General features: G+C 40.3%; 1 protein-coding gene across 1 annotated transcript in view; it reads left to right on the top strand.

The window, feature by feature from the left end:
• FAT3 (FAT atypical cadherin 3) overlaps positions 1 to 15,465 on the top strand; it is a 352,171-nt gene that overhangs the window by 311,584 nt on the left and 25,122 nt on the right. The window contains exons 20-21 of the mRNA XM_072850741.1: positions 7,011 to 7,145; positions 8,169 to 8,326. Of these exons, the coding sequence (XP_072706842.1) occupies positions 7,011 to 7,145; positions 8,169 to 8,326 (293 nt within the window). The remainder of the gene's footprint in view (positions 1 to 7,010; positions 7,146 to 8,168; positions 8,327 to 15,465) is intronic.

Below are 15,465 nucleotides of genomic sequence, written 5' to 3'. Positions count from 1 at the left end.
ATAATGCCATAGAAGTTCAGTTCTGTAAAAATATCAGAATTCTGTATCTGAGCTATTTTCATGTGCATTCAAGAGCGGACTATCTGGTAAATTTTTAAGTAATAGCATTGTAAGTTTCAAACAGATGTATCTATTATAAAAACAGTCAGCATTTTGTTACACATGAAACGCTCTGAAATAAAGGATTTTCACACGTTTAAAAGGGACAATGCTGCAATATCCTCCAGACGAGTCCAGGAGCCAGTGCAGGAGCACTGTCTGCAAAACACTTTTATATTCTCTAACTCATAGCTTTGTCTCATTTTTATACCAAGAAATCACAAATCCTCATCTCCATGGGGATAGTGATAGCCCTCACTGTCAGAAATTGGTTTTCTGGCAGCCAAAAATTTCACTGTTTATAATTTCATTTCACTACTTATTAAAGTCAATAATAATGTATTATTCCCTTCAGATACTAATAGCAAGTGCATCTGCCTCATAATCCCTTAGCTTAGCTCCAGAAAAAGGATTTTGCAATGCAATACAGTTCTGATGCAGCAGCTCTCTCCCTTTTCCTCCCTGCACAGCAAGTTTGCACTGGAAGCACAAAAATTCAGCTGGGCCAGCGATTTCCAAATTTTTCTGCCATGTACTAGTCAATCCTCAAAATGCATGGCAGGCGGACGGAAAGGCAGTGTGGTTTTGCAGACCATCTGTGGTCCCTAGCCTCTGGACCATTTATCATAGCCTTGAAGACTGCTGTATGGAAACGGCTGCAACAGGCAGCTTGTCCTGGTCCAGCTGGAAAGCTGGATGGGTTCCCATAGCTCCCGTTCGAGCCACTATGTGCTGATTTCCCATGGGTGATCCACAGGACTTGGGGTGGGGTTGTGCATGTCCAGTCCACCATCCAGCCTGTAGCAAAAGTGTCCAGAGCTGCTGATTTAAGTACAGCTGCCAGAAAGGTGAAAGCCTTGGTGCCTATTACTTGCACAGAGATAAGAGATCTTGAGGGGAAGTAAAAAAATCCATGCGTTGCCCTTCTCCACATTAGTTAATGCTTCAGCCTCTTCTACTGTTTTTAATTAAAGGAGCCAGAAGAAATATGTTCGTATTTAGGTAAATACACAGACACACACTGTGTTTTATCACATAGCAGGTAACACAGGCTTCTGAGGGTATATTAATTAGAGAATGTATGTCTAGTTCTGCTTTCATGAAGGCTAAAGACTAGGCCCAATAAAAGAGTTAGAAAAATGCAAATACTTCTTTGATTGGTAGTTCTTGTACATGCACATAAATGCAGCAAGTCAGGAAAAAGAGCACAAAATACTAGAATAAATTTTTTTTTGCCTTGTTTAACAAGACAGAATTAGCAAGATATTATCAGTATAATAAAAGTATTATACTTCCTTTGTTACTAGGATAGTTTCATGATCCAGTCCAGTAAATATTAATAGCTTGAATTATGACAAAGCCTTTAAAGTATTGCATATGTTTCCAGAGATCTGATTCAATTATGACCCAGAAAGCTTGAGTTTGGACTAATTCTCTCATTCTTGAAATATGTATCATACTTGGAGTGTTTTTTCCCACTGGCAGATATCACAGATACGCACAATTTATGCATGCCAGCTGTGCATAACTTACCTAGATTACCTTTGTGAGCAAACAGAGTTATCTAACATGAAAATGTAGGGAGACTGCAAAAGCAGGCAGTGGGTGAACTTCAGAGCTTCAGCAGCTCAGTTCTGGAAGGATAAGTTCGAAAGTTCAGGTGCATCAATCTAAGCCTTTAAAATCAATAAAATTGAACTAAAGAGTTTTCCAATAACAGACTGTGTCCTTAGCTTTCTAGCTCATCTGCTTGTGTTTGTATGAAAAATATTGTAACAAACTGGGGTTTGTTTCAGTGTGGCTATAGGGGCTATGCAATTGCCACTCTCCCATCACATGACATGAGGTATGCAAACATCTGTCAGTGCTTGCAGGAAAGAAAGATAGGAGGACTGAAATAAATATATTCATGTAAAATAATTCTCATGACATTCTCATTTTTCAGAAGCAAAAATCTATTCTGTTTTTTTTTTTTCATGATGCAAAGTAATTCTTTTGTGTTGAGACAAAGATACAGGAAAGAAGCAGGTTTTGTTGGGACTACTTTCCTATAGAGTAGTTCTGCATTATAATCTTACAAAAGTGAGGTTACATTAATATGTTTATGGGAGAGGGCTGGATTGAAATCATCTTGACAAATGTGGGTATATATCTACATCTGAGCTGGTCACTCCAGGCCTCATTTGCACACAGTGGAAAGAATGAGGTATTTTTAATGATGTGATACATCTCTCCCTAGATGTCTAAAATCAGTCGGATGAATCATGCCCTAAAGTTAGATGAGATGAATTCCATTTCAAGTGTTTAATATGGTTCTGGCTTAATAATTTGAAAGAATTTTTCTAATAGACCCAGAAGTGTTCAGCAAAAGTGCAGGCACTCACATCCACGTTATTTAATCAAGTGAATAGCAGCCTTGGACCACTTTCTCGTGAAACCAGGCAATTCAGACTTTATGGAGCCACTTCTAGCATTTTGTGAATGTTCTGACAAAAGGAAATCATAGACTGTGGTGATCTGCTATTAATATAGGACCTAATCTTCAGAGGTGGTTTGTGTCCTCAGCTCCACAGAGCACACAGTGCCTCTTAAAGAGTCCTGGGTGTTCTGCAGGATTGGGCATCAGGAACCCAATTCCTATGTGTACAGCACTGCTTTTCCCATTTTCAGGGAGCACACACATACTAATGAGCCTCAAGTTGTCCTGGCAAGGTAGTCAGCAAGACTGAAGAAGAAGGTGTCCTGCCTTGTGCTTGGGAACAAAGAACTGCAGATAAATTTGATAGATTTGATTTGGCTGTAGTCCTTTTAACATTGCACTTGTGTAAGGAGAGATGTTTCTCCCTGTGAATATCCCCCATTTTTAGTCCCACACTGAGAATGCACAATCTCGTATAAAACGTGGGAGAGCTGATGTGTCAAGTGGAGGCATGACTGTAGAATCGGGCAACTGTTATCTATCACTTAAGGGGTCTTAAGGGAAGCTGTGATCAAGGAGTCGATGGAAGAGGTCAAATGTCTAAGTTCTTCTAAAACTGGGAGAAAATCTGACTCACTAGGACTTACTGTGTGACACAAAGTTTTCCAGAGGCACTTGAGCTAACTGAAACCCATGGCTGACTTGTGCAGAACCAAGTTTGTGGTATCTGCACTTAGGTGTATATCGTAATCATTGTTTACAATACCTGGTCACCATGCTCCAAAAATAAAAACAAATTGCAGCTCATGAGTTGACTGTCTTCCCGCCCCACTAAACTAATTATTAGGTTGTTTAAAAGTAAGTTTGGAGCTTTGCTTTATATGCTTTCTGGGACTCTGGCCTTCAGGAGTCACCTTTCAAGCTTTCTTCTGCTAGCAAGAGAAACACTCTTTTTTAATATTCATACAGATTCAGGAGAACGGTCTTACAGAAAAACACCAAATATCTTAAGGCTCAAGTTAAAGGTGTTGAAGCACTCAATTTTCAAAATATATACGCATGCTTGGAAGCGATCCTTCTTTGGATGGAGAGGAATTAAACTTCTCATTTTGCAATGGAAGAGTGTTTTCTTCCTCAGTATACTAGTAGAGAGATTATAATACTTTTACCTTCTTTTAGATGATTAAACTGAAGATGATCTGTCAAAATCAAGTGAGTTTGTTCCACCTTTTCCTGCCATGCACTGGTTGACGCTAGCTCATGTGTCTCTGTGATACCTTGTGGAGAACAGCTTTACTAATACTAATGTGAGTTTCAAGGGAATGCGGTGGATCGACTGGACTTGCCTACAGAAAAAAAAAGATCAATTCAAATCCATATTTCTTGAATCTATTATTGGGTGGTAAATAGACTGTTCTTTGGAGTGGAAATGCAACATTAGAATAATTTTATTTAAACTCAGGCTGTAAATCTTTGATGTGGACAACATAACCTTGAACGATTTCACAATTTTGCTCCGCATAGTTGTGAAATCAGCCTGAAAATGCGTGTTAGCTAGGGCAATGCAATAATGCGGATTTGTAGCTTATGTACTTATAACCATACAGACACGCATAGAGCATTTCTTCTCCCAAGTCTGAATATTTTAAAACTTTTGTGACAGCTATGAAATCCTGCTGCAGCAGGATGAATAAAAAGTTGATTTGCTTGTAGTTTACCAGAAGAACTATTCTGGCCTGCCAGGATAAGCAGTTCTTTAGTGTATCTCCACAGTTGCACTAAATACATTAGATCCTTTCCATATATATTTTGACTGTGGAAGGATGACTCCAAAGTACAAATCAGAGTTTGAATCAGCTAAAAAAACTGGCAGAGATGGATAACAAAGTAAGCTATTGCTTTATTGCTTCATGTTCAAAGATACAGTCATGGGTTAAGGGATGAGAAAATTTGTGGAGCCACATTTGGAAATCTCAGTGCCCCCTTCTGCTGCACACTGACAAGCTGTGGGGCTTTTGTCCAAATGACTTGTCTGTCACCTACGCAGAGGCTCACTTGAATTACAGCCTCACAAAAGGTTTAGGTGTGTTCAGAGAAGAGATATACTCTGCGTACAGCAGAATGCTGTGTATTTGTCACATAGAATGAATTAAAATAGCCGAAAGAACCAAGTAGAAAAGACAAGGCAGCCTATAGAATATTTAACCCCCTGTTATAATTTCAGAAATAATTGTTACTTGCGAAGAATGTGGGGGTTTTTTTCTAAAAAAAAAAATCTACAGAAAACATCATATTCTCTGTTAAATTCTGCAGACCTTACCTTTAAATAGAATATAGTTCTGCAGTACAGAACCCTATAAGACTTAAAATGTGACTGTATATTGCAGCTGTTATTCCTGTTAATGTTACCTACTAAAGTCATTAATAAAGATCGCCATGCATCATTTTCTAAGAGTGCTACAGGCAGTACTGTAAATCGTTTACTGCATAGACCTCTCAAACAAATGTTTGACAAAGGAGGGGAGGATGTTAAAGATTAAATTGACTGTGCTGTACATCAAGCAAGACATTTACAGTCATTGCCATATTTGTAGTCAGCCCATGTCCACTTTCAAACCTACAGTGGTAATTTTTCTTTTTCCAGAAAATACTTACAGTGCCAGGTGATTTCAGCTATGCTTACTATGAGCCTTACTTGGCTTGTACTAAAGTGTGAGAGCCATAAGATTCTTTCTTTCATTACTTTCGGACATATATTCTATGACAGGTTGATTTCTTCCTTTATGCATTGTAAATAAAATACCTATGCTCAAAAAATAAAGTAGTTTTTGAATCTGATAAGGGTCCTGCAATACACAAGAACTGCCAATATTCAGAAAGTGATGGGTAGGAAGGTGCTGACTTTTTATTGTTAAAATCATCACCTGCATGTATTAAGTAAATGAATTTGGTAAGCAAAACAAGAGACGCCTGTCCATTCCCAGCATGTGTCTCTCCCTCTGTTCAAGCTCTGTCTGCAAATCAACAGAAGCAAGGGCAGGAGTGCCTTTTTTCCTGCACTTAAAGGCTACTTTCATAGCAGCCGCACACAGACGTCCAAAGGTAGAAGCTGACCCTGCATCTACGAAGTTCCTTATTGCAACCAAGAAAAGGCTAACTGTTGTGGAAGTCGTATATTCCTGAGAATTCATATATTAAGCAGCAATAGTAGTATTGTGGTTTGCATTATTGTAGACAGTGTTTGCAAATCTTTTAAGATTAGGATAATCAAAACAGGTTTATTTAGACACGTTTAGAAGTTATATAGAAGTTTTAGCCAAACCCCATGGAATGCAAGAAGTTCCTTTGACATTGACAGGCTTTAAAGTAAGCCCTTGACATGCTCAGCTTGATAGATGTTAAGAATTTAGGAGGTTTTGAAGAACCGTAAGGTAATTGTGTCGCACAAGTATTTTAAGCAAATTTAAAACTCAGTATTTATCTGTCCCTTCAGATTACTTAGTTTATGAAGTTAGTAGTAGTTCTGAATTCACCTATTCTTGTGAATTAGATTCCATACTAATTAAAGATTTTTAGGAAAGAGTTGACACTAGTATTCAAAATAATTTTATCCAAATTATGCTCTTCCCCAAATACAAAAGGACATGGATGTTTTGCCCAATTTTAAATTATAAATAGCAACTGGCTATTTAGAATATTAAGCTTCTTCTTTCTTCAATTGGGTAATGTCAAGAAATACAGTCAAATTATTATTGATTTTCAAAATTTCTTCACTTTGCGTTCTTATTGTTCAGAGCAAGTAATCCACTTCCTCCCCCCCCAGACATATGTACATCCAGATGCAACAGGACTTGTGTAGTCACAACCAGAAGAAAGGAGGATAGGTTTTGTCAGCCTGGGCAAGGCGCACAATAGGATGTGAGATCTCAGAAACATGAGGAGGAACATGGGGACAGGGCAAGTCTGCCTCTGCCATACAATCAGGCTGGCAGCGTGTCCTGTGCCGTATGAGGATGAAAAGTCCAGCTGTCACTCCGTAGCCCAGGAATGGCTTCTTCTTATTTTGTCTCCTAGGGAACTCTACCTCCTTAAATTTGCTTCTCATTGGTGTGCTGGGGCAAAAGGAGTGCGTAGCTTCATGTCATTTGTTTTCTCATATCCCTAAATCCCCTGCACAGGAGGCTTTGTGAGAAAATGACTGGCTTGAGAGTCACAACACCAATTATAAACCAGTTACTGCTCATAATAGTTGGTTTTTATAATATGTTGCCATGGGTTTTAAGGCAGCCTTTGAAGAAGAACCATAATGGTTTTGCTACATACTTGTCCAAAGGACGTCTCTTCTGTGAAGGTTTTATTTTTTTTGTTGTTATTGTTAAGACGTTCTTTGCTTGTACTGAAGTGTGAGATCAATAATTGTCTTTCATTACTCTCTTATTGCTGAAGATCATGCTTTACACTGTATCCCTGACAGTATTTTAACTTATTGCAGGAGGACTCTGCCCAGGGTCTAATGATCCCTGTCTGGAGAAACCGTGTCCAGGGGACATGCAGTGTGTGGGGTATGAAGCTAACCGGAGACCGTTCATCTGCCAGTGCCCACCAGGAAAGCTTGGCGAATGCTCAGGTGCATGTCACAGCGGTAAAGGGGGATATACTTGAACAACAAAGTGCTGCCATTCTCATTTTGTAGGTAGATGTGCCACTGAAGTCAACAGAAGATGTACTGCTTCACCCTTCTCAGCACTGGCACTTGGTGCATCTGTTTATAAGCCCTGTAAAATATTTGGCTATGGGGCTGTATGAAGACCATAATCCAGTTTCCATTGGGAAATTCCCACTGACTTGGTTGAATCCCAGATCAGCAAAACAGGCTGCTGAGAAAAGAGGACTTTTCCTAGAGGCTGTTATGCCAGATGTTTTCCTGCCATGGGCAGAGTTCTATAATTAACTCTTCTGCTTACAATTTAGATTTCTAAAATTCCAGTCTTTATTAATGAAAACTCTACACCATCCAAGAAGAAAGTTTCAGGACATTTGTTAGTTCTCTGCAGCTGTGTTGTTCCCTGGGATACAAAGAGCCTGGTGGAGAGCCTGTGAAGTGAAGCTTTCTGTTGACTTCAGTGAATCCAGGGCTGCTTGACACAGGACATGTGCTATTTCCCTGATGAAAACACAACAGATACTGAGCTGTATCACTGTGGTCCTGGGCAGTGGTTGCAGGGAACTCATTGCAAGGGTTTGGCTGGCATCTGCTCACACTTAACTTTATACCCATAACTCAACTGTCATGGTTATCACTCAACTGTACAGGCATGGTTATCTTTGACTCCCTCTGTTATCAGTGAGGCAACATAGGTGCCTCCAGGGGTTTATAACCTTACAAATGCTGAATACTTGGAGAAACCTCTCTTTTTTATAAGTATGGAGACATAGAACTTTCCTCCATCCCCTGAAAAATAATTTTCCCCAAATATACAATATGTTTTTGTAGTAGGTGCCAGCTTTTTTTCCCATCAAAGTTGGGTTTTATTTATTTCTTCCTAGACATTCTCATTAGCTCTATAAATTCTTTAATTAACTTGACAGTTGAGGAATTATTTCATGTGTCACTAAAAGAACATGTGTCTTTTCAAATTGGTTATTTCAGGCCACACTTCCCTTAGCTTTGCTGGGAATAGCTACATTAAATACCGGGTTTCTGAAAATAGCAAGAAAGAGGAATTCAAGTTGGCTCTCCGTCTGCGAACCCTGCAAAGCAATGGGATTATAATGTACACCAGAGCAAATCCCTGTATAATTCTGAAGGTAATTAAAATAACTTATCTTTTCCACAGTTGTTTTTCTTGATTCTGTGTTTTCTGTTGGCTCTCGATTTGGGGAATGCTGTTCTCATTTCAGCTGTAGATTGAGAAGATGAAGTCTGATCTGTTTCATGCCAACAGGGAAAAACAACAATTTCGACAATGGCACCACCACCAACAATCAAAAAAGCAGCTTGTTAGTGGTACTTTACTTGGAAAATGCTCCATTGGGTGCTGATCATTATAAGAACATTATGTGTGTCTGCATGCAGGAGCCTATTTGCATGAGATGTAAGATTTGGCCATTTATATGACCATATAGTCAAAACGATGCATGCTGAAATAGCTGTTCTTCCCCTGTGTCCGTGCCTATGGTTAGAGGATATGCCCTCACTGCTGTCAAGTTAATTCCAGAAACCAACTGCTTAGAACGTGTCTCCTACTGAATGTGAAGGTTCCTGCACTCTGTGAATTAAGATTATTTGTTGAGAGAGGCATGGGGTAGCTGGCAATTGATATCCAATCAATATTTAGTTGATAAGCTCTCCAAGCATTTTCGTTCTTTGTTGGGTTTCCGTGGAATGGCAAATATCTGCTGGATGGAAAGGGAGTGCTGGGCTCATTCAAGAGCCTGCATGTATAGTATTTCTGCTAGAGCCTCTAAGTTACAAAATTAAGACACTGACTTTTGTAACTCAGCCATGTCCTATAATTCAGCAGTGGGAGAAATGGCACAGAGCCTTTTGTGTCTGTATTTGTAATCTTTAGAGTTCTTTTGGCTGAAGGCTTAGGTAATGTTGAAATGGCTAGATGAGTTATTAATGGGCAACAAATAATTTTATAGCTGTTAGACTGAAATATTTCATGAGCAGGAGTACTGTCTGTCATTCACTGGGGACTCTCAGCATTGTTCAGATTTGTACAAGACAATTAAGCTCTGCTTTGAGACACATAGAAATGCACAGTTTGAACTCTTCAGTGTAGTTTTTTTGTTAAAAAACACCCAAAACAAAACTGCAGGCTTGAAGACCTTCTTTGAAGTCTTCATTGTGGTTACTCCTAGCATATATCAGTAGGGAACATTTGCAATTTTGTAGTTTTGAAAAATGCTTGAAAAAAACAAATGGCCCTGGTGAAAGGTGCCACGTGAAAACAATAGGACATGATACAGAGACAGGCTGTAATGGAGTTAGAATGATGATAGGAGAATTTATTTTGTTAGAGTTTAGTGTATAACACTATCATGATTAAGGAGTCCAGCAGGTCAGGTCATAGGCAACTGAGTGGAAATCTCCAGCTGAAGCTGGGAGATCTTGCCACCAAGAGGACAATTCATGCTATTACAAAAAAATAAATGAGAGCCCCTCATTGCAGTCACCTGGGTTGAGGTTTTAGTTGTGGGGTAGGAATTACGTGTTTTCAGTCACTGCTTCACACAATGACGATCATTTTGCTTTGAAAGATACTGGGAGGAAAAGATAATACTTGAAGGAGCAGCGACAAGAGCTGTGGCTACTCTGCTCCCATCTCAGAGGTCAACCAGGTCATGCTCTTTTTTGCTTCCTAGCTCTAAGAAAGGATTTCCAGCTCTGAACCCATCTCATGTGGCACTTAGTAGAGAGCTTCAGACACAGCTGCCGCTTCATGTGTCTGATGAGAGAGGGCCAGGGTCTTGTATGTGGTGTTATGGATGCAAGGGCTCCACTTTCTCCCATGCATTGGGCAGGGAAGGACACAGGGAATTCCATTCCCAGAGCCTCATGGCTTTAGGTAGGGCAGGATTTGGTGTTGCAGTGGGTACGTCCTTTTCCCGGGTCTAGCCCTTGGCTTCTATAAGCATAGGGCTTAAAGAAAAGTAAAGCATTACATTCAGCATGTTTTTTTAAGAAATGGCATCACTTAAAAGATCAGGAATTGCTAGAGTTTTGTTCGTGAAGGTCATTTAGCAGAGGAACATCAGACTAAGGTCTCACAAAAGTGCTCTAAGGAAGACGAATGGCATTATGCTCAAGGGATGTAGCCGTAGCAGGTCTCTTCAGGGATGGCAGCTGACTCAAACTGTACTTTGGGGATCCCTAACTGAGATGCTTTCAAGCAAGTTACCCTCAGCCTTCCTAAGCATATGTTTTTTAATTTGTAAACCAGAAGTAAGGCCTTTTTAGTTTTGTTTTGTTTTGTTTTTAACCAGGTATGTATGTTGTGAGATAGGGAAGTGCTCAGAAATGAGGCCATTAAGTAGATTAATTAGAGGTCTATAAATGTGAAGTTGTTATCATTTGAGCATTGCTTTCAATTAAATTAAACATGAGGAGAAGCTTTCCAAATAGAGGATAAAGGATGGGATCCTGTGCTCTTTTGAGCACTCTGGCTTCACTCCAGCAAAGCACTTAATCACTTGCTTAACTTCCTGTATTTGAAGGCAATTGGAACTACTCACATACCTTAATTTTAAGCATGTACTTAAGTATCTGCTGGATTAGCACCAGAGGGCCCACCACCAACACTGAGCTCCAAACAAAGACAGAGGTGGAAGAAATTTAGACCAACCACATAGTATGAGCCCATGGGAGAACAAGCAGAAACCACCCCCACTCTTGGGGCATATAGTGGCATTGATTTTTTTGAAGCAAGTCTCCGCCATTGCAGTCTATTAAAAATTAATGCTGCAATATCGTTTTCAGTATTTAAATGACCGTCTTAATTTTGGGAGCTCATACATTTGTGATAACTCCAGGGATGGAAATATTTCATAATCATAACACGGTGTCCTTCTTGGATGAATAATAAATTCCATAGAGCAAACTGTTTGTCTACTACTTTGCTGAAAGCCTACCAGCTACATTGTGTTGATACAGTATAATAAGGGTGTTATTTATTCAGCTGTTTTTAATAAAGCAACTCGTCCATCGATTTTGAGAGGTCGGCTATTTTTTTCATTGCATGCTCTTGCTTTTAAGACAATTGGAGCAAAATGACATGCAGGTCGATGGCCTTTTTTTTTTCCCTTTGAAAAGACTACGTGTGCCAAAAACAGTATCACCATTTCCGTTTTCCTATGTAGCATCTGTCTGTGAAAAGTAATATTTAACAATTTAAAGCACTACGAGGCCATTGCAGAAGAGAATTCCATAACTTATTTCTCTTTTTTCAAGGAATATAATGGAGATTCAACTTGTTTTGTGAAATTTAAAGGATTAAAAATAGGTAAAGAAAGACTTTCCCATCATGCCATAAATATAGCTATTAAATGTTAAAAGGCAAGCATATGTTCCCCTGTCCAGGCAGTTACTGTGAAACTTTGCATGGTTTAGTTAAGTGTATATTATACATTTTGATGCATTACTGCTCCATGGCTTATGCTGGATAAGGCTGAAGCTTGGATATGATCCCAGTTATGGTTAGAGTTGAAACGAGTAATATTTTAATTAAATATACTGTTTTACACAAACGAACCTGAAATGTAATTCGGCTAACGAAATATTTCCCCAGATAGATTAGTAGGCAGCATGCTGTATCCATGGTGTGTGGCTGCAGATGGACTGTGTGAGCCTAAGGTGGTCTCAGAAGAACCATTTGATCATTTTATTACCTATGTTGATACATAAATATGGATGTTAGCCAAACATCTTAGCCAGACTAATATTCTAATATAATTTACAATATGTGTTTGGCTCAATTTTGCTCATTGAATGAAACTGTTGAAATGTAACAGATTGCATCAGCTTTTGGAGCCCTGTCTGTTCTTTGTACTTTTATACAGGTGAGGAATTATTTACCCATTTTATGCAGGTGAGGAATCTTGTATCTGTAAGAGCATACATGCTTGAGTATGCATTAACCTCACTGTCCTAGCAGCTGTAATGAGAGGTACTGCAACTAAGCCCAGAAAACGCTGCAGAGTGGAAGCTTGGTGGGAATTTTCTGCCCAGCTAGGATGAGCTCTGCTCTGCTTTCATCTTGGTGCAGAGGGTCTCTGCTGGCGCCATGCGCTGCATTGGCGAGGGGTTGCAGAGTTTGCATCTCTCTGCTGTGAGATGGAGTAACTCAAGCTCTCTGCTGTGTTGCATCACATAGATTGAGAAAAAAGCGGTGCCACACATTCAGTCCTGAACTGAGAGTCTGATGCTGCCAACCCTCAGTCAGACCAGTCATCCCACTGAGGTTATCGTCTGGATAACTGCTGAGCCTGGGCAGCAGCATTGGCCTTTCATTGGATTTCCATACTATTTGCTTGAATGTACCTCATTTAGTAGGAAATTAGCTTGAAGTTCAGCTTTTCTTGGTACCAAGGTCGAGGCTATAATCAAAGAGCCCTGTCTGAGGATTGAACAGAGTCCCTGACATCACTGCGGTTATGGGGAATCACGGGAACTCCAGGGATTAATTGCTGAACCAAAGACCTGTGGTTGAATTCTCCATGCTTAGGAGTGGAGACATCGTTCTGCCCTGTTGAGCGGAGGACCCTTCTCCTCCCTGCGTGGCCAGCTTAGCTGCTAAATAGGCAGGACAGGAGCCCTTTGCAGCCCTGGCTCCTTGCGGGCTATTCCTGCTCTTCCTCCTCCTCCTAGAGGCATGGGGCCATCAGGGGACAAATATTTCCTCCCTGCCCACTACAGCAAGGCCTGTGACCGTCTGATTGATGAAAGTATTTTTATGGTCCCACTGCTAGGGGTATCTGGGCATGTCACAGTCTTTAATGTATGTGTCCGTAAAGCAGTGGTGTGAGGTAGGGAAATGACGTTATTGCTCTTTTACTGATGGAGACCTGAAACTAATGACTTGCTTGAGATCCCAGAGGAAGAGTGTTGCAGAGTGTGGGTTCCCATGCATATCTATCATATCTTAGACTAGTACTGTAAGCGTTGAACCATCCTTTCCATCTTTCACTCTAGCCTAAGGTGGAGGTTACTAGTGCTTTTTTAATAAAAGGAAGGAAACATAGCCTTTCAGACAATATATATTTACTGTGTATGTCAGATCATCTGCTGGTAAAAAGAAATAAAAGTGGATGAGAAAGATGTATAAAACATATTTTAATGGCAAATCTTTTAGATCATCGTTTCCCATATACAAATGGTGTAATATTTATCCCAGGTGCTCATATGTGGTGTTGTATTTATAAAGATAATTGGAAAAGCATGTTCTGTGAGTAAGGGTAATAGACATGCAGGCAGTAGGTCCTTCAGGGTATAAGTAGTCTTAGGGGAGGTATATGTATATTATACACAATCAGTAGAACAGTTTCCATAGGAAAAAGCCTTTTGAATAAGAAGCAAGTTAACTGCTTATTCGATGATGGCTGGTTTTCAAAGTGTAATATGTTGGCATGTATTTTTCTGTTTGATTTGTATTCCTGTTGAGCTAGACCACACTTTCTGAGCAGCGGCTTCAAGGTTTGTGGACTATTTTGTTGCACAGGGAGAAAAGAAACTATTGCTCTATCTCTGGAGAGAAACCAGCTCAGTTTATCAGAGCATCTTGTTTACTGAGATTCCTCCTGAGCAGATGCTTTAATAGGCCCAATTTCAATCTACAGAAATAGTTTACAGCTGAGTTTTGAGTCCTGTAAGAAAAAAAATTTTAATGAAAAATGATCCAGACTTATTTTTCTATGCATCCATTAGCCTTTTTTGATTGAGCTGTAGGAGTATCAAGCAACATCCATTCCTCAAGCATGTTGTATTACAATCATAGATCTCATTTCTTCTCAGTTTCATTACATCCTACAGGTCAAGGACTTAAAAATAACCAGCTGCCCATAGCAGGGGCTAATTCTTGCTCTTCTGGCTCCTTCCACATGTGTATTCCTCTAACACCCCTCATGCCATGCAGAGTAAGTAGGTAGCTGGCATGTATAGGGAGCTTGTCATGTGCTTAGCATCTCTGTGTCCACCCCCTCCAAGTGATTGCAGAGCGGTGGAGTGGGCACCCCAACTGCCCAGTGTGACTTGGGTTGAGGTTACAGCCCAGTTCAAATTCAGCCGGTCAAGAGACTGAGGTCTGGAAAGGAGAAGGAAGTCCAGAGATCATCAGAACTCAAGAATTTACCCTTAGCTTTTGTCCAGGTAGTTTTGTGAACCTCCAAGGACAATAAAATGCTGATAATGACATGACAGCACAGTCTGCTCCTGTAGATTAACAGTATCCCATTTACCTTCAAGCCACATGAGAAAATCTGGTAGAGAAGAGTTTGAGCACCAGTTCAGACACATGCCAAGGGATGTCTCTAGCTAGCACAGTTTTAAATGACTATTCATGCCAGAAACGGCCAAAAATGGCCAAAGACATATGGACACAATGCGGCATCCTCACATCTGCATTAGCCTTGCCAATTCAGCAGGCCACCAAAGCTCGGAGGGGTTCTTGACAGCTATAGCAACTCTGCTCTGCTGGGGGAGAGCAGTAGGGTTGTGTTGTAGATAAACCAGGGAGAGGACGTGTGCTGCAGGGAAGGATGAAAAAGGACACAATGCCTGAACTTTTCAGAGGGATAAATAATGGGACAGAACTGTCTTGAGATGGGGTTTGCAGAAATAAATACTTCCTAGAGCATGACATAAAGGTAAAATAATTGCAAGAGCTTTCGGGGAGCTTGAATCCAATTAATGTGTCATAAGAAATTATTTCCAGCCTTGTCAGCCGTTTCAAACTTATCTGCCATCTGTTAGAGAAACCTAAAATCTTTGGGTAAACTGCTAATCAGGAAAGCAGCACTTCATACCTATTCCCTCACTGTGCATTTTGCCAGCCCCAGCAGGCTAGCACAGATTTTCCCTTTATGAGGACTTCAGATGGGTGAGGGACAGGAGGGAGAGAGAGAAATCCTAACAATCCCTCTAAAGCCATGAACCCAGCATAAATATGAGGAAAGAAAGAAAGGTAAAAGCCATCTTATATCATCTGTGAGGCATACACAGAGCAGGTCATGTAGCATCTGTGAGGTATACACAGAGCAGGTAGTGTAGCACCCTTTTGGTCAATCAGAATCTTACTGTTGTACTTAGGGAAACTGAACTTATGACACTTAAGGACAAATCCGCACCTTGCTGAGATGCTCCAAAAGGTTACAGAGGCACAGCACCTAACATGCCCAGCTGAAAGCAGTGGCCATTGACTTTGCCACAAGCCTCTCTCAAACACTCA

Source organism: Ciconia boyciana, chromosome 1 (assembly GCF_034638445.1).
Source record: "Ciconia boyciana chromosome 1, ASM3463844v1, whole genome shotgun sequence".
NCBI classification, from domain to species: Eukaryota; Metazoa; Chordata; class Aves; order Ciconiiformes; family Ciconiidae; genus Ciconia; species Ciconia boyciana.
The sequence above is the reverse complement of the archived record's forward strand: the minus strand, read 5'-3'. Positions and strand labels throughout refer to the sequence as shown.